Consider the following 25220-nt stretch of genomic DNA (forward strand, 5'->3'; position numbering starts at 1 on the left):
AAGAGAGTTCCAGGCGCCTTCAGGAGAGTTCCAGGAGCCTTCAAGAGAGTTCCAGGAGCCTTCAAGAGAGTTCCAGGAGCCTTCAAGAGAGTTCCAGGAGCCTTCAAGAGCATTCAGGAGCCTTCAAGAGAGTTCCAGGAGCCTTCAAGAGAGTTCCAGGAGCCTTCAAGAGAGTTCCAGGAGCCTTCAAGAGAGTTCCAGGAGCCTTCAAGAGCATTCAGGAGCCTTCAAGAGTTCCAGGAGCCTTCAAGAGAGTTCCAGGAGCCTTCAAGAGTTCCAGGAGCCTTCAAGAGTTCCAGGAGCCTTCAAGAGAGTTCCAGGAGCCTTCGAGAGAGTTCCAGGAGCCTTCAAGAGAGTTCCAGGAGCCTTCAGGAGCATTCTAGGAGTCTTCAGGAGCGTTAGCATCGGCAAGGAGTGGCTGGGAGGAGAGACGAAGGCCCAGACCAAGACCAGAAGCACCACAGCGGGCCGAGTTGTGGCTAAGCGCCGAAGGGTCCAGCCAACAGCCTACGGGACGCCTCATATGGATGGTCTGGCCTTCCGACTGTAGTTCTTGGGGAAGTCGTCTTCGGGAATGGTGAGCGGCGACATCTGGCGGGGAAATGACGAGTTGGTGAGGTTAATGAGAAGGAGGAAAATGAGAGAACTGGTAGAGGGAAATGAGAAACGAAGGAAATTAAAGAGATAGGAGAGCTTGAAGAAAGGAAATGACGGAGAGGGAAAGGAAAATGAGAAGTGAAGGCGACATCTGGCGGGGAAATGACGAGTTGGTGAGGTTAATGAGAAGGAGGAAAATGAGAGAACTGGTAGAGGGAAATGAGACACGAAGGAAATTAAAGAGATAGGAGAGCTTGAAGAAAGGAAATGACGGAGAGGGAAAGGAAAATGAGAAGTGAAGGCGACATCTGGCGGGGAAATGAGGAGTTGGTGAGGTTAATGAGAAGCTTAGAAGGAAGAAAATATGAGAATTGGAAGAGGGAAATGAGAAACGAAGGAAAATAGAGACAGGAGAGCTTGAAGAGGGGGAACTTAATGACAGAGAGAGGGAAATGAGGGCGACATCTGGCGGGGAAATGACGAGTTGGTGAGGTTAATGAGAAGCTGAAAAGGAGGAAAATGAGAGAACTGGTAGAGGGAAATGAGAAACGAAGGAAAATAAAGATAGGAGAGCTTGAAGAGAGGAAAATAAATGACAGGGAGAGGGAAAGAAAAATGAGAAGTGAAGGAAAAGGAAGAAGGGAATGGGAGAGGTAGATGGAGAACATGAGAAATAGAGGAAAATGAAAAAGAAAGGAGAGTTTGGAAGGAGGGAAAGAAAAGAAATGGCCGAGAAGGGGAAGTGGGAAGTGAAGGAAAAGGAAGAAGGGAATGGGAGAGATAGATGGAGAACATGAGAAATAGAGGAAAAGGAAAAAGAAAGGAGAGTTAGGAAGGAGGGAAAGAAAAGAATTGGCCGAGAAAGGGGAAGTGGGAAGTGAAGGAAAAGGAAAAAGAAGGGGATGACAGAAGTAGAGGGCGAGGAAAATGGGAAATGGAGGAAATGGAAAGAGAAAAGAGAGATAATTCCATCTATACTTCCTTCCTTCCTTCCCTCCTTCCACTAACCCAAACCTTCCTTCTCTTTCCTTTTCCGCCTACCCATCCCACCCATTCCTCTCCCCTTCCCTACACTCCCCCATTCCTACACCCATCACCCCTATTATTCCTCTCTCCTTCCCTTCACTTATAATACCCTTTCACCCATCCATTATTTTGCCCTTCCATTCTCCACCCATTTTCTCTTCCTTTCCATTATTCTCTCCTTCCTTCCATCCCATTCCATTCCCTTAATACTTCCTTTCACCCTTCCCTTCACACAGTCCTCCCCTTCCCTTCACCATCATCTACCCCTCCATCCCCTTTTCCATCCACCCTTTCAACCCCTTCCCTTCCATTCACCCATCCATCTATTTTTCCACCCTTCCATTCACCTATTCCGCTTCCCTTCCCTTCCCTTCCTTCACCCTCCCACCCTTTCCCCCTCTCCTTCCTCACCTCCCTGGGCACCATCAACTCCGTCAGGCCCTGCTGGAGGCGCGGGGGATGGGGGCGCCTCCTGTCCATCCGCTCCAAGAACCTCTCGAACTGCTGCCGGAGGTCGTGTTCGGAGCGTGACGAGGCCGCGGCGCTGGTCTCTGTGTCCTCGCCTGTGCCCTCGCTTTCCTCGTCCACCTCCTGAAGAGAGAGAGGCTGCGTGAGAGGGAGGGATGTGTAGGGGGGGATGAGGAGCGAGGGGATATGAGAGAAGGGGAAGAGATATTGTGTGTGGGATGGGAATGTGGAGGAATGGGAAGGGTAGAGAGGAATGGATGGGAGGGGATGGGATGGGGTGGAGATGGGAGAGAAGGGGAAGGGATATTGTGTGTGGGATGGGAATGTGGAGGAATGGGAAGGGGAGAGAGGAATGGATGGGAGGGGAGGGGATGGGATGGGGTGGGGATGGGAGAGAAGGGGAAGGGATATTGTGTGTGGGATGGGAATGTGGAGAAATGGGAAGGGTAGAGAGGAATGGATGGGAGGGGACGGGATGGGATGGGTTGGGGATGGGAGAGAAGGGGAAGAGATATTGTGTGTGGGAAGGGAATGTGATGGGAAGGGGATAGAGGAATGGATGGGATGTCTTTTTTTCCTTTTTTTTTTTTACTCCTTTTCTTCTTCCTTCTTTTTTCCTTTCAATATCTTTCGTTGATCTATTTTCCATCCGTCCTTCCACTCCTTATTTCTTTCCTTCTTTCTCTCTTCCTTCAATCATTCCATTCTTTCAACTTCCTGTACTGACAATTTCCTTTTTTTCTCGTGTTCTTTTATTCCTTCCTTCCTTCCTTCTTTCCTTCATTCCTTTCAATTTCTTAAGCTGATCTATTTTTTCCTTCCTTCCTTCCTTCTTTCCTTCATTCCTTTCATTTTCTTAAGCTGAGCTATTTTTTCCTTCCTTCTTTCCTTCCTTCCTTTCAATTATTTTAGTCCTTCCTTCATGTGTCCTTCCCTTCCTTCCTTCCTTCTTTCCTTCATTCCTTTCATTTTCTTAAGCTGATCTATTTTTTCCTTCCTTCTTTCCTTCCTTCCTTTCAATTATTTTAGTCCTTCCTTCATGTGTCCTTCCCTTCCTTCCTTCCTTCTTTCCTTCATTCCTTTCAATTTCTTAAGCTGATCTATTTTTTCCTTCCTTCTTTCCTTCATTCCTTTCAATTTCTTAAGTTGATCTATTTTTTCCTTCCTTCTTTCCCTCCTTTCAATTACTTTAGACCTTCCTTCATGTGTCCTTCCCTTCCTTCCTTCCTTCTTTCCTTAATTCCTTTCAATTTCTTAAGCTGATCTATTTTTTCCTTCTTTCCTTCCTTTCTTTCAATTACTTCAGTCCTTCCTTCACTTGCCCCGCCCTTCCCTCCGCCTCCCCCATTCCTCTCCCCTCTCCTTCACCTTCTTCTATACCTTTTGTTCAACTTCTTTATCTAGCATCTTTTTCTTGTTTTATTTACAATCTTTATACCCCAAAACGACCAAGCGACACGACACAACATATGCATTGCCGTGTCCACCAGTGATCACAATACTCTTATTTTTTTTCCCACGCCCACCTGAGCAGTCACCTGGAGAATGGGTAAGCCTCAGGAATCTCAGGTGTGCGCGTGATCCAGGTGATTTTGCGAGTTTTTTTGTTTTTTGTTGTTGTTTTGGTTATGTGTTTTAGGAAGTGAGGTTGTTGTTTTTGTTTTTGTTGTTATTGTTGTTGTTGTTTTCGTTCTTCCTTTTCTTCTTTTTTTTTGTTCTTGTTTTTCTTCTTCTACTTCTTCTTCCTCTTTTTTTTTCTTCTTTTTATTTTTATTTCATCTTGTTCTTGTTGTTGTTTTTTCTACTTTTCTTCTTTTTCTTCTTCTTCTTCTTATTATTATTATTATTATTATTTTTCTTCTTATCATTATTTTTACTACTACTACTACTACTACTACTACTACTACTACTACAACCCAAACTACCATCACCTCCTCCTCCTTCTACTACTTCTACCATTACTACCACCACCACCACCACCACTACTACTACTACTAATACTATCACAACCCTTATCAAATTATCCAAACTCAAATCATTAATCCCAGTAACCTAACCACATAATTACCTGTCTGATCAACCACGTAATCAATTTTCACTAATCAGCAGCCCAGGTACAGCAACTCACCTTTACTTAGTCTCGTGATAAAAGCCAATTAGTCGAGTGTTTACCGTGAGAAATTTAAAGTGGGATATGATTAAGTATTTTGTTTGTTATATTATGTAGATTTTAAATGGCCTGGATGAGAATTTCTGATACATACATACATACATACAGACAGACAGACAGACATAGACAGGAGAAGGCAGAAGAGGAAAGAAGGAGGGGGCTGGAGGAAGGAGGAAGGAAGGCAGACGTGACAGAAAGGGAGGAAGGAAGAGAAGGAGAAGGAGAAGGAAGAGGAGGAGGTGGAGGAGGAGGAGGGGGGAGAGATATAGTGCCAGACCCCTCTTGTTAATCAGCACACACACACACACACACACACACACACACACACACACACACACATACACACACAGTTTATATTTAATTTCTTTCTTTCTCGCCTTCTTCTTCTTCTTCTTCTTCTTCTTCTTCTTCTTCTTCTTCCTCCTTTTTCTTCTTCATTCTTTCCTGTCATTTTTTTCTTCGTCTTTAGCTGATGTTGTTTTTCTTATCCTTATTTTTTCTTCTTTCCAAAACACACAAACAAAAAATAAGATAAAAAAATAAATAACAAATAAAATAAAAATAAATCAAATAAGAAAAAAATAAAAAAAAGCAAAAATTATGAAAAAAAAAAGAGGGGAGAAAATTTAGATGCTGTGTAGAACGACTTTATTCTCTCTCTCTCTCTCTCTCTCTCTCTCTCTCTCTCTCTCTCTCTCTCTCTCTCTCTCTCTCTCTCTCTCTCTCTCTCTCTCTCTCTCTCTCTCTCTCTCTCTCTCTCTCTCTCTCTCTCTCTCTCTCTCTCTCTCTCTTACCTGTCCATCATTAGCTCAGGTGGGAGAAAGGTGTGTTACGGGGCGGTGGGGGGGGGGTGAGGGGGGGTATAAGGGGTCAGTTTGTAAGCCGATTGGTGGAAGGGAGAGATGAAGGGGATGGAAGGGGAGGTGTGTGTGTGTGTGTGTGTGTGTGTGTGTGTGTGTGTGTGTGTGGGCACTGGAAACCTGACGACATGGAAGAAAGTCTATATCGTTTTTTTTTGTTTTTTTTTGTTTGTTTTACTCTCTCTCTCTCTCTCTCTCTCTCTCTCTCTCTCTCTCTCTCTCTCTCTCTCTCTCTCTCTCTCTCTCTCGACTAAGCAAGAGACAGACAGACAAAGAGATTCTAAGGTATGGGAATGAAGGAATGAAGGAAGGAATGAAGGAAGGGAAGAAAGAAAAGGGAGGGAGAGAGGGAGGGAGGAAGGAAGGAAGAAAGGAAGGAAGGAAGGAAGGGAAGGGAAAGGAGGGAAAGGGAATGGAAGGAGAAATGACTACGGGATGGGAGGGGAAGGGAAGGGAAGGGAAGGGAAGGGAAGAGAAGGAAGAGAAAGGGAAGGGAAAGGGAAGGGAGGAAGGGAAAAGGAAGGAAAGGGAAGGGAAGGGAAGGGAGAAGGAAGGAAGGAGGGAAGGGAAGGGAGAAAGAAGGAAGGAGAAGAAAAGAGGGATGAAAGGAAAATAAATAGAGAAGAGGAGGGGGAGGAGGGGAAGGAGGAGGAATGGAGGTGAAAGAAGGAAGGAGGAAAGCAGAGGGAGGGGGGTCAGGAAGAGAGGAGGAGGAAGAGGAGGAGGAGGAGGGCGGGGGAAGAAGAGGAAGGAAGAGATTATGAACTCGAAACAAACAAGTTCTTTTCTTCTCTCTAAAAAAATGGAAAGAAGACAATAGGAAGACAATACTAATACCTCTCTCTCTCTCTCTCTCTCTCTCTCTCTCTCTCTCTCTCTCTCTCTCTCTCTCTCTCTCTCTCTCTCTCTCTCTCTCTCTCTACTACTACTTTTCTCCTTTATTCTACTTCTTTTTCTTCATTTTTTTCTTTTCATCATCTTTTTCTCCTATTTCTTTTTTTTCTTTTTTTCTAGTTTTCTTTTTCTGCTCTTCTACTTTTTCTTTCTCTCTAGTTTCTTCTTTTTCTACTTCGTTTTCTTCTTCTTCCCTTTCTTCTTTTCATCATCTTCTTTCTCTCTTATCATTTTTTCTTTTCTATTCCTTTTTCATAATTCTTTTCCTTATCATCATCATCATCATCATCTTTTTGGGGGCTACGAGATCTTGTTGTTTGGGGGCTACGAGATCTTGCTGTATTGGGGACTACGAGATCTTGCTGTATTGGGGGCTACGAGATCTTGTTGTATTGGGGGCTACGAGATCTTGTTGTATTGGGGGCTACGATATCTTGCTGTATTGGGGGCTACGATATCTTGCTGTATTGGGGACTACGATATCTTGCTGTATTGGGGGCTACGAGATCTTGCTGTATTGGGGACTACGAGATCTTGTTGTATTGGGGGCTACGAGATCTTGCTGTATTGGGGGCTACGAGATCTTGTTGTATTGGGGGCTACGAGATCTTGCTGTATTGGGGGCTACGAGATCTTGTTGTATTGGGGGCTACGAGATCTTGCTGTATTGGGGACTACGAGATCTTGTTGTATTGGGGGCTACGAGATCTTGTTGTATTGGGGACTACGAGATCTTGTTGTATTGGGGGCTACGATATCTTGCTGTATTGAGGACTACGAGATCTTGTTGTATTGGGGGCTACGAGATCTTGTTGTATTGGGGACTACGAGATCTTGTTGTATTGGGGGCTACGAGATCTTGTTGTATTGGGGACTACGAGATCTTGTTGTATTGGGGGCTACGAGATCTTGTTGTATTGGGGACTACGAGATCTTGTTGTATTGGGGGCTACGAGATCTTGTTGTATTGGGGCTACGAGATCTTGTTGTATTGGGGGCTACGAGATCTTGTTGTATTGGGGCTACGAGATCTTGTTGTATTAAATACGAGATCTTGTTGTATTGGGGGCTACGAGATCTTGTTGTATTGGGGGCTACGAGATCTTGTTGTATTGGGGACTACGAGATCTTGTTGTATTGGGGGCTACGAGATCTTGTTGTATTGGGGGCTACGAGATCTTGTTGTATTGGGGGCTACGAGATCTTGTTGTATTGGGGGCTACGAGATCTTGTTGTATTGGGGCCTACGAGATCTTGTTGTATTGGGGCTACGAGATCTTGTTAGGCTACGAGATATTGTTGTATTGGGGGCTACGAGATCTTGTTGTATTGGGGGCTACGAGATCTTGTTGTATTGGGGGCTACGAGATCTTGTTGTATTGGGGGCTACGAGATCTTGTTGTATTGGGGGCTACGAGATCTTGTTGTATTGGGGGCTACGAGATCTTGTTGTATTGTGGGCTGAGATCTTGTTGTATTGGGGGCTACGAGATCTTGTTGTATTGGGGACTACGATATCTTGTTGTATTAGCTACGAGATCTTGGTGTATTGGGGGCTACGAGATCTTGTTGTATTGGGGGCTACGAGATCTTGTTGTATTGGGTCCTCCGAGATCTTGTTGTATTGGGGCTACGAGATCTTGTTGTATTAAATACTGAGATCTTGTTGTATTGGGGGCTACGAGATCTTGTTGTATTGGGGACTACGAGATCTTGTTGTATTGGGGGCTACGAGATCTTGTTGTATTGGGGGCTACGAGATCTTGTTGTATTGGGGACTACGAGATCTTGTTGTATTGGGGGCTACGAGATCTTGCTGTATTGGGGGCTACGAGATCTTGTTGTTTGGGGGCTACGAGATCTTGTTGTATTGGGGGCTACGAGATCTTGTTGTATTGGGGGCTACGAGATCTTGTTGTATTGGGGACTACGAGATCTTGTTGTATTGGGGGCTACGAGATCTTGTTGTATTGGGGGCTACGAGATCTTGCTGTATTGGGGGCTACGAGACTACGAAAGAGAAAGTAGGAGGAAAGGAAGGAAATGTGAAATGAAGAAGAAAAGAAAGAAAGGAAAGGAAAGTAGAGGAAGGAAGGAAAGCAAGGGAATATGAGGAGGAAGAGAAGGAAGATGAAAAAAGAGGATGAAGAGGAATTAGGAAGGACTACGGGATCTTCTTGTATTGGGGGCTACGCGGGGACCAGCCTTGCCAGATTATCGTACACATCCCACTGTATTGTCGTAGTTTCTGACCAATAACTATAGCAAAAAAGCACATAGAAACATCACTAAATAGGAGTTTTAACGCTAACTTCAATTTTCTATCGTCATTTGTGTAGGTACGTGAGTTTGAGGCTTAAAAAGGATGAATACAATGTGGTGAATACGATAATCTGGCAACACTGGCGGGGACTTAGAGGTGAGGGACTGGGGGTTGAGTCTTCCTGGGTACGAGAGCCGAAGTGAGCAAGGTCACCGAAGTCGTGCTCCAATCAGTATGAAGGAAAGAAGGGACGAGGCGGCATAACAATGAGAAAGAATGTTGATGGAGGGCATAATTGATTGATTGAGAGAGAGAGAGAGAGAGAGAGAGAGAGAGAGAGAGAGAGAGAGAGAGAGAGAGAGAGAGAGAGAGAGAGAGAGAGAGAGAGAGAGAATAAACGAAAAAGAAAGAAAGAATGAGCAAACAAAGAAAGGATAAATGAAAGAAAAAGGAAAAGAATGAAAGAATGAGAGAGAGAGAGAGAGAGAGAGAGAGAGAGAGAGAGAGAGAGAGAGAGAGAGAGAGAGAGAGAGAGAGAGAGAGAGAGAGAGAGAGAGAGAGAGAGAGAGAGAGAGAGAAGGAAGAAAGAAGAGAAAGAAGGGACTGAAGAAGGCAAGGAAAGAAAAAAATAGATGAAGGAGGCAAGAGAGAAAGGGAGGGAAGGAGAAAGTGAGGAATTGTGAGATAAGGAAGAGAAAAAAGAAAGGGAAGAAGGATGAGGATAAGAAAAGGAAGAAGAGAAGTGAAAGGAGGAAGGAGGGAAATGTGATGAAAAAGAAAAAGGAAAGAAAAGGAGAAGAGGATCAAGAAAAGAAAATAATAGGAATAGAAATAAAGAAAAGGAAAGAGAAAATAGGAGGAGGAAAGGGAGGAAATGGGAAATGAAGAAAAGAAGAAAGGAAAGGAAAGTAGAGGAAGGAAGGAAAGCAAGAAAGGAGGAAGGGAAGGAAAATGAGGAAAGGAAGGAAAGGAAATATGAGGAGGAAGAGAAGGAGGATGAAAAGAGGAAGAAGAGGAAGGATGAAGGGAAGGAAAGAAAGAAGAAAAGAAGAGGAAGGAAGGGAAGAGGGAAGCAGCATAGAAGAGGAGGAAAGGAAGGAATATGGAGCGGAAGGGAAGGAAGATGAGGAGGAGGGAAGGGAAGGTGAGGGTGAAGAAAGGAGGAGGAGGAGGAGGAGGAGGAGGAGGAGGAGGAGGAAGGGGGGAGGGAGGGGGTAGAAGATGAGTTTAGGATCAATAGGGTATTAATAATGAGCTCAAAGGTTGTTGTTGTCATGAGACTGATGATGATGATGATGATGATAGTGAGAAGGAAAATGATGGAAAAGAAGAAGTAGAAAAAAACAAACAAACAAGAAGTAAGAGAAAGATGAAAATGATGGAAAGAAGAAAAGATTATGATGATGATGATGATGACGATGATGATAGAGAAGGAAAACTGATGGAAAAGAAGAAGTAGAAAAAACAAACAAACAAGAAGTAAGAGAAAGATGAAAATGATGGAAAGAAGAAGAAAAGATTATGATGATGATGATGACGATGATGATAGTGAGAAGGAAAAGGATGGAAAAGAAGCAGAAAAAATAGGAAATCAGTAAAAGAGAAAAATTATGATAAAAGAGAAAAAAAAATGATGATGATAGTGAAAAGATGATGAAAAGAAAAAAAAAAAAAAGAAGAAAAATTAGTGGTGAAAGAGGAAGCAGATGATGAAAAATAAGAAAACAAGAAAAAGAAGAAAATGAAGAAAACGAAGAAAAGAGAAACAACATGAATAGCAAAACCAATAACAACAACAACAACAACAACAATAATAATAATGATAATAATAATAATGATAATGATAATAATAACAATAACAACAACAACAACAATAATAATAATAATGATAATAATAATAATGATAATAATAATAATAACAACAACAACAATAATAGTAATGATAATAACAACAACAACAACAACAACAACAACAACAATAATAATAATAATAATAATAATAATAATAATAATAATAATAATAATAATAATAATAATAATAATAAAATACGAGAAAAAAAAAAACAGCAGACAACCGCAAGTAAATTCCTGTGGCCGTCTGCTGTTTTTTTTTTAATATTTTTTTACATACTTTTTTCTTATTAATTTTTTTCTTTCACACAAAAATACTGGAAATACCACCGACTATTCACACACACACACACACACACACACACACACACACACACACACACACACACACACACACACACACACACACACACTTTTGCTTGGTATGTCTTGAGAGCGACTATCTATCTGTCTGTCTATCTATCTATCTGTCTGTCTATTTATCTATCTCCCTATCTACCAACACCACCATTATCTCCTCCTCTTTTTTTTTATTTCTTTCTTCTTCTTTGTCTTCTTTTCCCCTTCTCCTCTTCCTCCTCCTTCCTTCCTTTCTTTCTTTCTTTCTTTCTACTTCTTCTCCTCCCCCTCCTCCTCCTCCTCCTCGTCTTTCCTTTCTTTCTTTCTTTCTTTTTACTTCTCCCCCTCTTCCTCCTCCTCCTCCTCCTTTCTTTCTTTCTTTCTTTCTTTCTTTCTTTCTTCTTCTTCTCCTTCACCCCTTCCTCCTCCTCCTTTTGACCTCTGTAATGCCTTGCGGTCACACCCACCCACCCACACACACACACACACACTCGGGGTAATGCGCCAAGCCAAGCGACATGCACGCCATCTGTCGCGCGTCTCGCCTTGAACTTCAATAGACGGACACTGGGGTCGGCATACTCAGACTCTTCCGCTTTTCACATCAACTGTTTCCAAAGGCCGAAAAGGAGATCAGTCGTGTTCTAATGAGTGTTTCTTCAGGTTCACGGTACAGGGGAAGGGTCAAACTACCACCAGGGTCATAAAACTACCCCTGGAAATGCCTAAAACTCCTACGAAAGCCTTGTCAAATATGTGTTTCTTAGGTTCATGGTACAGAGGAAGGGTCACACTACCACCAGGGTCATAAAACTACCCCAGGAAATGCCTAAAACTCCTACGAAAGCCTTGTCAAATATGTGTTTCTTAGGTTCACGGTACAGAAGAAGGGTCAGACTACCACCAGGGGCATAAAAACTACCCTTGGAAATGCCTAAAACTCCTACGAAAGCCTTGTCAAATATGTTTTTCTTAGGTTCACGGTACAGAAGAAGGGTCAGACTACCACCAGGGTCATATAACTACCCCAGGAAATGCCTAAAACTCCTACGAAAGCCTTGTCAAATATGTGTTTCTTAGGTTCATGGTACAGAGGAAGGGTCACACTACCACCAGGGTCATAAAACTACCCCTGGAAATGCCTAAAACTCCTACGAAAGCCTTGTCAAATATGTGTTTCTTAGGTTCATGGTACAGAGGAAGGGTCACACTACCACCAGGGTCATAAAACTACCCCTGGGAATGCCTTGAACTCATACGAAAGCCTTGTCAAATATGTGTTTCTTAGGTTCACGGTACAGAAGAAGGGTCAAACTACCACCGGGGTCATAAAACTACCCCTGGAAATGCCCTGAACTCCTACGAAAGCCTTGTCAAATATGTGTTTCTTAGGTTCATGGTACAGAGGAAGGGTCAGACTACCACCAGGGTCATTTTGTTCTTCTATCTTCTACGTATGTGTATATCTATCTATCTAGTATATCTATCTATCTCTCTATCTAGTATATATCTCTCTCTATCTATCTCGTATATCTATCTCTCTATCTATCTAGTATATCTATCTCTCTATCTATCTAGTATATCTATCTATCTAGTCTATCTATCTCTCTATCTATCTAGTCTATCTATCTCTCTATCTATCTAGTCTATCTATCTAATATATCTATCTATCTAGTATATCTATCTCACTATCTATCTAGCATATCTATCTCTCTATCTATCTAGTATATCTATCTCTCTATCTATCTAGTATATCTATCTCTCTATCTATCTAGTATATCTATCTCTCTATCTATCTAGTATATCTATCTCTCTATCTATCTATCTAGTATATCTATCTCTCTATCTATCTAGTATATCTATCTCTCTATCTATCTATCTAGTATATCTATCTCTCTATCTATCTAGTATATCTATCTCTCTATCTATCTAGTATATCTATCTCTCTATCTATCTAGTATATCTATCTATCTAGTATATATATCTCTCTGTCTATCTAGTATATCTATCTATCTATCTAGTATATCTATCTATCTATCTATCTAGTATATCTATCTCTCTATCTATCTAGTATATCTATCTCTCTATCTATCTATCTAGTATATCTATCTCTCTATCTATCTAGTATATCTATCTCTCTATCTATCTAGTATATCTATCTCTCTATCTATCTAGTATATCTATCTCTCTATCTATCTAGTATATCTATCTCTATCTATCTAGTATATCTATCTCTCTAGTATATCTATCTCTCTCTATCTATCTAGTATATCTATCTCTCTATGTAACTAGTATATCTATCTCTCTATCTATCTAGTATATCTATCTCTATCTATATATCTATCTATCTATCTAGTATATCTCTCTATCTATCTAGTATATCTATCTATCTATCTAGTATATCTATCTCTATCTATCTAGTATATCTATCTCTCTATCTATCTAGTATATCTATCTCTATCTATCTAGTATATCTATCTCTCTATCTATCTAGTATATCTATCTCTATCTATCTAGTATATCTATCTCTCTATCTATCTAGTATATCTATCTCTCTATCTATCTAGTATATCTATCTCTATCTATCTAGTATATCTATCTCTATCTATCTAGTATATCTATCTCTCTATCTATCTAGTATATCTATCTCTCTATCTATCTAGTATATCTATCTCTATCTATCTAGTATATCTCTCTCTCTATCTATCTAGTATATCTATCTCTCTATCTATCTAGTATATCTATCTATCTATCTAGTATATCTATCTATCTATCTAGTATATCTCTCTCTATCTATCTAGTATATCTATCTATCTATCTAGTATATCTATCTATCTATCTAGTATATCTCTCTCTATCTATCTAGTATATCTATCTAGTATATCTATCTCTCTATCTATCTAGTATATCTATCTCTCTATCTATCTAGTATATCTATCTCTCTATCTATCTAGTATATCTATCTCTCTATCTATCTAGTCTATCTATCTCTCTATCTATCTAGTATATCTATCTAGTATATCTATCTCTCTATCTATCTAGTATATCTATCTCTCTATCTATCTAGTATATCTATCTCTCTATCTATCTAGTATATCTATCTCTCTATCTATCTAGTATATCTATCTCTCTATCTATCTAGTATATCTATCTCTCTATCTATCTAGTATATCTATCTATCTATCTAGTCTATCTATCTCTCTATCTATCTAGTCTATCTATCTATCTAGTTTATCTATCTCTCCATCTATCTAGTATATCTATCTATCTATCTATCTAACCCTCCCAGACCAAAATACATATACCAGCAGTCGACCTTTCCTTCTCCCTTCACTGATATTTATTTGGCTTTTCATTATTCAGCCTTTCCGTTTCTTCAGATTGTTTAATTCTTTTATTTTTCTTCCTTTCTGTAACCATAACAACAGCAAAAATAACAATAATAACGATACTACTACTACTACTGATAATGATAATAATAATAATAATAATAATAATAATAATAATGATAATAATAATAATAACAAAAATAATGCCAGTTACTCTTTTTAATTTCACTCTCATCGTCTTTTTTTTCTTTTAACGTAATCTCCAGTCTCTCTCTCTCTCTCTCTCTCTCTCTCTCTCTCTCTCTCTCTCTCTCTCTGTCGCAATAACAACAACCAGAAAAACGAAGATAAAAACAAAAAACAAACCTGCCAGTCACTTTTCCTATCAGCAGGTGTGTGCGTGCAGGTATGTGTGTGTGTGTGTGTGTGTGTGTGTGTGTGTGTGTGTGTGTGTGTGTGTGTGTGTGTGTGGGTGGGGTGGGGGTTCAGGTGTCCCTTTCACTAAGGACCTTTTTTTTTAATTTTTTATTTAAGAACTGCATTAAACCGAACTCTGTCTCTTTTTATATGTCCGTCTGTCTGTCTGTCTGTCTGAATGTATGTATGTATGAAACTCTCCCTTCTGCTGACTAGAAGCACTCACCGTCTGCCCTCAAAGAACTGGCGGGATTTTCCATATGGCCGCCTTAAGTCATTCAGTCGGTCAGTTTTTTATACTTAATTCGTCGTCATTTGGTCAGTTTTTATTACATTCTTACCAAATTTTCAGGGGTTCTTTGTCAGTCAATGGTTCAACTTCCCCTTAAGTTTCATTACAATCTGGCGAGTAGGTTTTGCGCAATCGTACAATCGTTATTTTTATCTTTTAGCCATCATTTAGTAATTTCGTTTTATCGGATTCTTACCAAACTTTTAGGGATTCTTTTTCGTTTAATGCTCCACGTTTACACCAAGTTTCATAACAATCGGGCTAGTATATTTTACGCAATCGTACAAAAAAAGAAAGACCATACCGAAAGCATATTCTTCTCTAGCCGGTGGAGATATAACTACTACTACCACTACCACTACTCCTATTACTACTACTGCTGCTAATAACAATAATAATAATAATAATAATAATAATAATAATAATAATAATAATAATAATAACAATGATGATAATGGTGATAATAAAGTATAAAAGAGACAAAGGGCAAGAGTTTGTTTTCACCCGCCTTTCCCTCTCTTCTTGACGCCGGGAGGAATTTCTCAAGCACGCGGGACGGATATTGCTTCCCTTATGGTGTTGTGAGGAGATTGTTGTCGCTCATGAAGTGTGTTGATGGTGGAGTTGAACCTTTTTTCAACTTTACTCTTATACTTGAAGGTGACTGGCACTGGCGGCTTGTTGCAATGTACGTGTTAATGTTCTGGTCTGTTTAAATTGACCTGCTCTGGGGTTGTTATGGGGACACAGGGGGGAGTTTTGGGGTGCTGGGAACTACGAGACCTTGATGGTGAATTGGGGAAAACGGGAACATGGGGAGACTGGATTGGGGACTTTGGGACTTGGAGAGACAAGATTGGGGAGGTTTGGGGACTTGGGGAGACTAGATCGGGGAGGTTTAGGGACTTGAGGACTTGGGTAAACTGGATTGGGGAGGTTTGGGGACTTGGGGACTTGGTTTTGTTAGGTTGGGGACTGCGGGGACGTGGGATGGCTCTTTGCTTTTCCTTTTATTCTTCAGTTGGTCGTGTTTCATTGCCCTTCTCTCGTTTTCTATTCCTGGTCTGTTTTATTAATATTTTCTTTCCCTTTTTCTCTTGACTATCTATCTTTTTGTTTTCTTCTAATTCCGTTCGTTGGCTATTTCTTATTTCTTTTCTTTTATCTCCTATCTCTCTTTTCGTTATGTTCATCTTTTTTTTTTTTCGGACTTTTTTTTCTCCTGTAAGAGCATTTTAATCGAGTTGTGTAGATGATTTGAGTATTTCACTGAGGGAGAGGGTCAAATGTATTACTATTTCAGCTTGCAGTGGTGATTTCTTGTCCTGGTAACGTCTGCATTTGAGTATTTCACTGAGGGAGAGGGTCAAATGTATTACTATTTCAGCTTGCAGTGATGATTTCTTGTCCTGGTAACGTCTGCATTTGAGTATTTCACTGAGGGAGAGGGTCAAATGTATCACCGTTTCAGCTTGCAGTAGTAATTTCTTATCCTGGTAACGTCTGCATGCGAATATAAAGCATTGCATTTGAATATCCTTTGTCATGTTGCAGCATTTTGACTAAAAGATAAAAACAACGATTGTACGATTGCGCGAAACCTACTCGCCAGATTGTAATGAAACTTAGGAGAAAGGTGAACCACTGACTGACAAAGAACCCCTGAAAATTTGGTAAGAATGTAATAAAAACTGACCAAATGATGACGAATTATTATTATTATTATTATTGTTTTTTTTTACAGTAGAGGAAGTAGTTTAAGGAAGAAAAAAAGAAAACAATAATAAAATGTTTTCTTTTTTTTTTCCTTAAACTGCTTCTTCTACTGTAAAAAAAAAAATAATAATGATAATAATTCATCATTTGGTTAGTTTTTATTACATTCTTACCAAATTTTCAGGGGTTCTTTGTCAGTCAGTGATTCATAACAACAAATTCAACAATGTAATGAATACCGGTAGAGTTGATGTACATATGAAGTCTATGTATATACCCTTTTTACCATGTCCCGTTTCCTACTGACAGCTTTGTGATAGGCCCCAACACTAACATTGCGTGGATTGTATGTATGTATGTCTGGGTGACTGAACGGTGTGAATGTTTTGGATGTTAATTAAAAGTGAAATCCTAAATAAACAAACCAAAGCTGAAAATAAAAATACGTAATCCAAATGTTATATCAAAATGAAAATCTAAATAAGGAAATAAAGCTGAGAATCGAGAAAATTATGATATATGAAAGTGAAAAAAACTACAAAAACAACAACAAAAAAATGAAAATCAAGAGAAAACAACAAAATGAAAATCAAGAAAAAAATAACTACATAAAAAAAATGAAACCACAAAAAAATGAAAATCAAGAGAAAACAAAAAAATGAAAATCAAGAGAAAACAACAAAAAAATGAAAATCAAGAGAAAAAAATAACTACATAAAAAAAAGAAAATCAAGAGAAAAAAAAGTACATAAACAACAAAAAAAGAAACTCGAGAAAAAAAAAAAAATAAAAAAAAATAAAAAAAGATTCAACTAACTATTAAACTTCCCTACTGGACTGATAAAAAGTCTTCCTGCCACCCACCTTTATCTCGTCGAAGGTCACCGGCGTGGTCCTGAAGCGTCCTGAGCGGTTCATCTTTTTCTTGACCGCCCGCTTGTACGAGTGCGGATGAGTCTCCACGACGCGGCTCAGGCGGGACAGCGGCTCGGGGTACACCGCGTCTATCTCCCGACGGTAGTCCTTGGGCGGCGTGGCGGCCATGGCGGGGACCGCTGGGGACTCCGGGGACTTGGAAGGATGGATTTTGGAGGGTTTGTGTGAGGTTTGGGGAAAGTTTCGTGGGTTTGAGGACTACGAGAGCTTAGTGATGTTGGATTGGGGACTGCGGGGACTTGGAGAGGCTGGGTGGGGGAGGTTTCTGCGGGGTTGGGGACTTGGGAAGGTTGGATTGGAGACTTTCTGGGGACTTGGGGACTAAAAAGAGGGAAGTTTGGGGTTTGGGGACTTGGGGAGGCTGAATTGGGGTCTTTGGGGACTTGGGGACTGAAGGGAGGGGAGCTTGGGGTTTGGGGATTTGGTGAAGCTGGATTGGGGACTTCTCTGAGGATTTGGGACTGGTGGAAGGGGAGTTTTAGGGGAGGTCTCGTGGGAGGGTTAGGTTAGGTTAGGTTAGGTTAGTAATGTGGGAATGGGGACTGCGGGAACTTGAGAAGGTTGGACTGGGAACTTTTCTGGGGACTTGGGAGCTAAAGGGAAGGGAGTTTGGGGACTTGGGGAGATTGGATTGGGGACTTTTCTGGGGACTTGGGAGCTAAAGGGAAGGGAGTTTGGGGCTTGGGGACTTGGGGAGATTGGATTGGGGACTTTTCTGGGGACTTGGGAGCTAAAGGGAGGGGAGTTTGGGGTTTGGGAACTTTTCTGGGGACTTGGGGACTAAAAAGAGGGAAGTTTGTGGTTTGGGGACTTTTCTGGGGATTTGGGAGATAAAGGAAGGGGAATTTGGGGGTCTCGTGGGAGGATTGGGTTGGGTTGGGTTAGGTTGGGTTAGGTTAGGTTAGGTTAGGTTTTCACTGTTTAATTGTTCCGTTCTCTTTCTCTTTATTTCGTTCTCTTTCTCTTTGTTTCGTTTTCTTTCTCTTTGTTTCCTTTGATCCTTCCTTTGTTGCTGTTTCAATAACCTTCTATTGTCTTTTATTTATTTGTTTCGTTGACTCTTTTGTCCTTTTCTTTTATTCTATTTTCGTATTTATTTTATTTTATTTATTTATTTATTTTTTGTTCACCTCACTGCTTCACTTCACTTCAGACATCAGTTGTAGCAGTAGAAGTAGTAGTAGTAGTAGTAGTAGTAGTAGTGGCAGTAGTACCAAATCACTTCCTACTTCACTTCACTTCAGACAGCTGTAGTAGTAAAAGTAGCAGTAGTAGTAGTAGTAGTAGTAGTAGTAGTAGTAGTAGAAGTGGCAGTAGTACCAAATCACTTCCTACTTCACTTCACTTCAGACAGCTGTAGTAGTAAAAGTAGCAGTAGTAGTAGTAGTAGTAGTAGTAGTAACCCAAATCACTTCCTACTTCATTTCACTTCACTTCAGGCAGTTATGGTAGTGAAAGTGGAAATAGTAGCAGTAGTAGTAATAGTAGGAAGATCAATCCACTTCCTACTCCACTTCACTCCACTGAAACGCCACAACGAAGCGTGAAACAGCGAAGGAAACAGGACAAAAAACACACGGCACTTCCCTTCTTCAGTTTCCTTCGACTTCACTTTCTCTCACTTTCTCTCTCTTTCTCTATCCCTCTTCCTCTTCCTCCTCCTTCTTCCTCTGCTTCACACTTTCTCCCGATCTTCCGTTCCTCATCACTCACCTCATTTATCACCTCCTCCTCCTCCTCCTCCTCCTTCTCCGCCTGTGGGTCTCCTCCTCAACCTGTCCGTCTCTTCACCACTTCTAATTAGCGAAGGTAAGGAGCCACAGGTAGGGACGAACACCTGTACAGCATTTGGTGGTGGTGGTGATGGTGGTGGTGGTGGTTGATTTATTTTCTTTTTTTCTATCTTATTTTTGCTTCATGTTTTCCTTCTTCTCCGTCTTCTTCTTCTTCTTCTTCTCTATTCCTGTGAGAGAAAAAAGTAAAAATTGTTAGCTTTTTTTGTTTGTTTATGTGTGTGTGTGTGTGTGTGTGTGTGTGTGTGTGTGTGTCCCATTAATCACGAACGCGCTGATTTTACACACTCAATCTCTCTCTCTCTCTCTCTCTCTCTCTCTCTCTCTCTCTCTCTCTCTCTCACACACACACACACACACACACAGATGCATTCACGTCACTTCAGTCTGTATGTTATGGTGTAGCGGAGAGGAGGAGGAGGAGGAGGAGGAGGAGAAGTAGGAGGAAGGTGTGGAGGAAGAAGAGGAGGAACATGCCTGACTGCAATCAACGGAAGAGGAGGAGGAGGAGGAGGAGGAGGAGGAGGAGGAGGAGGAGAGGAAGTAAGTGGAATGACTCTCTCACTCCCTTCGTTAACGTCCCTACCAGTGAGAGAGAGAGAGAGAGAGAGAGAGAGAGAGAGAGAGAGAGAGAGAGAGAGAGAGAGAGAGAGAGAGAGAGAGAGAGCGATAATGAAGGGAGGAAGAAAGAGGGGAGAGGAGGTTGGGAAAGAAAAGAAGGAAGGAGAGAGTGAAGAGAGGGTGAGAAGAGAAAGGGGAGAGGAGGGTGAAGAAAGGAAGGAGGGGTGGAGAGAAAGAGAGAGAGATAAAGAAGAGAAGAGAATTACAGTAAAGGATTGGGAGAAGAGTGAAGAGGAGGAGGAGGAGGAGGAGAAAGAAGAGGATGTGAATAGGAAGATGAAGGGAAGAGAGAGAGAGAGAGAGAGAGAGAGAGAGAGAGAGAGAGAGAGAGAGAGAGAGAGAGAGAGAGAGAGAGAGAGAGAGAGAGAGAGAGAGAGAGAGAGAGAGAGAGAGAGATGAAAGGGAAAGCAGTGACGTCACTTTCTCTTCCTGGTGACATCCAGGTAAGAGCACTGACGTAATAGGTCAGGAGTGGCAGGTGTGACGAGCAGGTAGTAGTAGTAGTAGTAGTAGTAGTAGTAGTAGTAGTAGTAGTAGTAGTAGTAGTAATAGTAGTAGTAGTAGTAGTAGTAGTAGTAGTAGTAGTAGTAGTAGTAGAAGTAGTAGTAGTAGTAGTAGTAGTAGTAGTAGTAGTAGTAGTAGTAGTAGTAGTAGTAGTAGTAGTAGTAGTAGTAGTAGTAGTAGTAGTAGTAGTAGTAGTAGTAGTAGTAGTAGTAGTAGTAGTAGTAGTAGTAGTAGTAGTAGTAGTAGTAGTAGTAGTAGTAGTAGTAGTAGTAGTAGTAGTAGAAGTAGTAATAGTAGTTCTCTAATGTTTCTATATCACAACAAAACCATTCTACAGTAAATAAATGAAAAACGCAAATAATAATAGAAAGTTAAGAAGACGAACTGATGTATTCTCAAAGCACTAACTCCTCCGTGGCGCAGTGGTTAGCGTGACTAGCTACAACTCCATGGCGCTGGGTTCGAATCCCGACCCTGGCAGTCAGCGTGCAGCCCACCCAGCTGTTCATCCTCCCTATCGGGCTGGCCTTTACATAGTTGTCAGCCGATCAGTGGGCAGGCGTGGTGGTTCAGCAAACGAGAGGTGAATGCGTGGAAAATGATCGTGTAGACATGCTAAACTGAAGCACCATCCTTGTCCGAGCAGGTCCGACACCAACTCAAATCTCTATAGCGTCTTCCATTTAGCGTAACCTGTTTTTGGGTCGTGATCTGTAGAGTCCCTTATAGAATCCCGACTACCTAAGATTTGGACGCCATTATTGGGCCTGTTTTCGCCGTGCTTTTCAAACGCTATCACACGCTCTCGTGGTGAAAACAGGACCAATAATGGCGTCCAAATCTTAGGCTGTCGGGACTCTATCTATCAAGAGACTCCACAGATCACGACCCAGAAACAGGTTACGCTAAATGGAAGAGGCTATTACCCACTGATCCTGAGACGACTCGGTGCGTGTCCTCAGCCCCTGCGCCACCAGCCACCAAGGACTCCCACGTTCTTTATGTTGTAACCAGTCTTTAACCCAAACCCTTCTTTTTCGCTCTTTTCCTTTACTACTTTGCCTGCAGTAAGTATGCATAATAAAGCTGCTTTCCGCCTGCGAATGCCTTTTGGGGCCATTGATAGTCTTGTGAGACAGCCAAGGGACACACGGGAAACAAACTCTCACGTGGAGGTGGGTCAGTATATACGTGTGAACAGTGTTTATGCTGAACCACGCTCTCTACCGTGCTTCGTCACCATGTTTCGAAACTCCCGTAAATCGTGCTTCGCCAACACGCTTGCCCACTAATCGTCTGACGACTCCTTTAAATGGGTACCCGGGAAACCCGGGGAAGGTAAACTGTGGTAACCCGGATGTCACGCTGGCCCTGTGTCCCGGGGTGAAGGGCTCTCTCCCACCACAGGCTCAAGGGACAACGGTTCGGAGATGAGCACCGCAGCCACGCGCAACTATAGTGTATGCCCCCAACTTTACCTTTATGTTTAACTGACTGATTGATTGACTAACTGACTGACTGGCTAACTTAATGATTGACTGACTGACTGACTGACTTACTGAATGACTGACTGACTAACTGACTGACTGGCTAACTTAATGACTGACTGACTGACTGACTGACTGGCTTACTGAATGACTGACTGACTAACTGACTGACTGGCTAACTGACTGACTGACTGACTGACTGACTGGCTTACTGAATGACTGACTGACTAACTGACTGACTGGCTAACTGACTGACTGACTGACTGACGAACTGACGAATTGAATGACTAAATACCTACATAAAAAAGACGTATCAATTGACAGACAGATAGATGGACAAATAGAAAGACAATTGACTGACTGCCTGACTGATTGACTGAATACACAATAAAGTAAAAAAAGTAAATAAAAAAATAAATAAAAGTGAAAATGGAAGAAGAGGAAAAGAACACAAGAACATAGGAGTCTGCAAGAGGCCGGTAGGGCTGTACGAGGCAGCTCCTCTGAACCTAAGCTCCCGTGTATCTAACCCCACCTAATATCGCTGTCCATGAATTTATCTAATCTATTTTTGAATGTGACAATTGTATTGGCACTCACCACATGACTGCTAAGCCTATTCCACTCATCCACCACCCTGTTTGTAAACCAATTTTTGCCTATGTCCCTGTTGAATCTGAATTTATCCAGTTTAAACCCATTACTTCGTGTCCTACCCGGTTCTCTTACCAACAAAACTTTATGAATGTCTCCCTTATTAAAGCCCTTCATCCATTTATAAACCTCGATCATGTCTCCACGCACCCTTCGCCTTTCTAGAGAATGCAAGTTTAACTGTTTGAGTCTTTCCTCGTATGGCAAGTTTCTCAACCCCTGAATCATCTTAGTCATCCTCCTCTGCACCGATTCTAACATTTTGATATCCATTCTATAGTAAGGTGACCAGAACTGAACCGCATAGTCAAGATGAGGTCTAACTAATGCTAAATATAGTTTGAGGAAGACTTCGGCGCTTCTGTTGCTTACGCTCCTTGAAATAAATCCCAGTACCCTATTAGCTCGATTTCTAGCTTGAATGCATTGTGCCCTTGGACGGAGATCAGAGCTCACTAAGACCCCTAAATCCCTCTCACACCCAGACCTGCTTATGAGTGTCATTTAAGCAATAGTTATGTGAGGGGTTGTTCCTACCTACACTCAGAATACTGCACTTCCCTACATTGAACTCCATCTGCCATTTATCCGCCCAGTCATACAATCTGTTTAGCTCACCCTGGAGAATACTAGCGTCCTGATCCGACTCAATTACTCTACCGATCTTGGTATCATCTGCAAACTTACTGACATCACTACTAATTCCTGTATCTAAGTCATTGATATAAATAATAAACAAAAGTGGACCTAATGAAAGAAGAAGAAGAAGAAGAAGAATAGGTCTGTCTTGTGAGTCAGTCTGCTTCGTCGTAGTAAAGGTGACAGGGAAGAGGGGGAGGAGGAGGAGGAGGAGGAGGAGGAGGAGGAGGAGGAGGAGGAAAGAATGAGGGGGCTGGAGGAAAGAGGAAGGAAGGGAGACGTGACAGAAAGGGAGGAAGAGGAGGGGGAGGAAGGAAGAGGAGGAGGAGGAGGAGGAGGAGGAGGAGGAGGAGGAGGAGGTGGAGGAGGAGAGATAAATAGTGCCAGACCCCTCTTGTTAATCAGCACACACACACACACACACACACACACACACACACACACACACTTGCCAAGAGAAACAAAGTGACGTAGATTTTAATGAAGTAAAAATATCCACACCCTGTACCCCTGAGAGAGAGAGAGAGAGAGAGAGAGAGAGAGAGAGAGAGAGAGAGAGAGAGAGAGAGAGAGAGAGAGAGAGAGAGAGAGAGAGAGAGAGAGAGAGAGAGAGAGAGAGAGAGACGCAATACATATCCTCCTCCTCCACCTATCTACTTTTAACCTTATACCAAGACAGAGGAGGAGGAGGAGGAGGAGGAGGAGGAGGAAAGGAAGGAAGGAAGACAAGAGGGAAGGACAGGAGAGGGAGAGGAAGGGATGGAAGAAAGGGAAGAGGGAAGAAAAGAGAAGGGGAAGAGGGAGAAGAGATGAGAGAAAAGGATAAGGAAGGAAAGAAAGAAGGGGAGGACAAGGAAGGAAGGAAGGAAGGAAGGTGGGAGAGAGCAACATGAGAGAGGAAGAAAAAAAAGGTGGATGGGAAGAAAGGGAGAAGAAGGAAAGAGGAAGGAGAGATAAGGGGAAAAATAAACGTAATAGATAGATATTCAATAAGTGTGCGTAGACAGCAATGAAGGCGGTGGCTGAGTGGCTAACATATGGGCCGGGGTTCGTGTCCCGCCCGCCTACACACCATTTTTCTTCAGTCACCGCCAAGTGGCCCAAGACTACTCACATACTGCCCTGAAGACCACCTATCAACCCGGACTCTAGATTCTCTCTCCCGGGGGCAGCATGAGCAAAGTAAGATGGCGCTACTATAAACAACTGCCCGCGCCACAACGAGATGGGGCCAACTACCAGGTCCCACCAAGAAAGTCTACCGGCACCACAGGCAGAAACGTAAAAAAATGATATATAAATTAACTGAAAGATAAATTGATAAAATGATAGATAGATAAATAGATAAGATAATGAAGCTGTGATAATAATAATAATAATAATAATAATAATAATAATAATAATAATAATAATAATAATAATAAACAAAATAATCAGCTTTTTTTTGTTTTTTCGTTCTTTATTCTTTCTTTTCCTTTTCGTTTTTTTCTTTCTTTTCTTTTTCGTTTTTTTTTCTTTCCCTTTCTTTTCCTTTTCGTTTTTTTCTTTCTTTTCCTTTTCATTCTTTTCCTTTTCGTTTTTTTTCTTTTCATTTTCGTTTTTTTCTTTCTTTTCCTTTCTTTTCTTTTTCTTTTGCTCCTGGTCTTTTCCTTTCTTTTGTCCTCGTTCTTTTTTTCTTTTCTTCCTCGTTCTTTTTTTTCTTTTCCTTCTCGTTCTCTTCTCTTTTATTTCTCGTTCTTCCTTCCTTTCGTTCCTCGTTCTCTACTTAAGCAACACTACAACACTTTATTCAACACTACGAACAGTACTCAACTCGCCCCCCCCCCTTTTTCCCTCCCTCTCTCCCTCCTTCCTTCCCTCTTCCATTCCCTTCTTTCCTCCTTCCCTCCTTCCTCTCTTTCTTATCATCCCTTCTGCTTTTCTCCCCTTCCTTCCCTTCTCCTCCATCTCCTTCCTTTATTCCAAAACTCCCACCCCCCACTTTTTCCCTCCCTCTCTCCCTCCTTCCCTCTTCCATTCCCTTCTTTCTCCTTTCCTCCTTTCTCCCTCACTTATCATCCCTTCTGCTTTTCTCCCTCCCTTCTCTCCTCCTCCTCCATCTCTCTCTTCCTTCCTTCCTTCCCTTCCTCCTTTACTAACCTCTCTATCTGTCCTCTCTGTTTCATTAGCTGGCATACACTTGAGGAGGAGGAGGAGGAGGAGGAGGAGGAGGAGGAGGAGGAGGAGGAGGAGGAGGAGGAGGAGGAGGAGGAGGAGGTGAGGTAAGGTGTGATATATGCCTTAATTAACAAAGGGACAGGTGTGAGGGTAAAAAGAGACAGGTGTTTAAGTAACGAAAGAAGGAAGGAAGGAAGGAAAGAAGAA

General features: G+C 41.7%; 1 protein-coding gene across 1 annotated transcript; it reads right to left on the reverse strand.

Annotated features, from left to right (window-relative positions):
- Positions 1-384: 384 nt before the first annotated feature.
- Positions 385-17266, reverse strand: LOC127002971 (uncharacterized). Its single transcript, XM_050869292.1, has 3 exons — positions 17087-17266; positions 2035-2214; positions 385-591 (listed from the first exon to the last, which is right to left on the reverse strand). The coding sequence occupies exons 1-3, from the start codon at positions 17264-17266 to the stop codon at positions 520-522; spliced, it is 432 nt and encodes a 143-aa protein (XP_050725249.1). The 3' UTR covers positions 385-519.
- Between the last annotated feature and the right edge of the window lie 7954 nt (positions 17267-25220).

The sequence above is a fragment of the Eriocheir sinensis genome, chromosome 24 (genome assembly GCF_024679095.1).
Source record: "Eriocheir sinensis breed Jianghai 21 chromosome 24, ASM2467909v1, whole genome shotgun sequence".
Classification (NCBI taxonomy): domain Eukaryota; kingdom Metazoa; phylum Arthropoda; class Malacostraca; order Decapoda; family Varunidae; genus Eriocheir; species Eriocheir sinensis.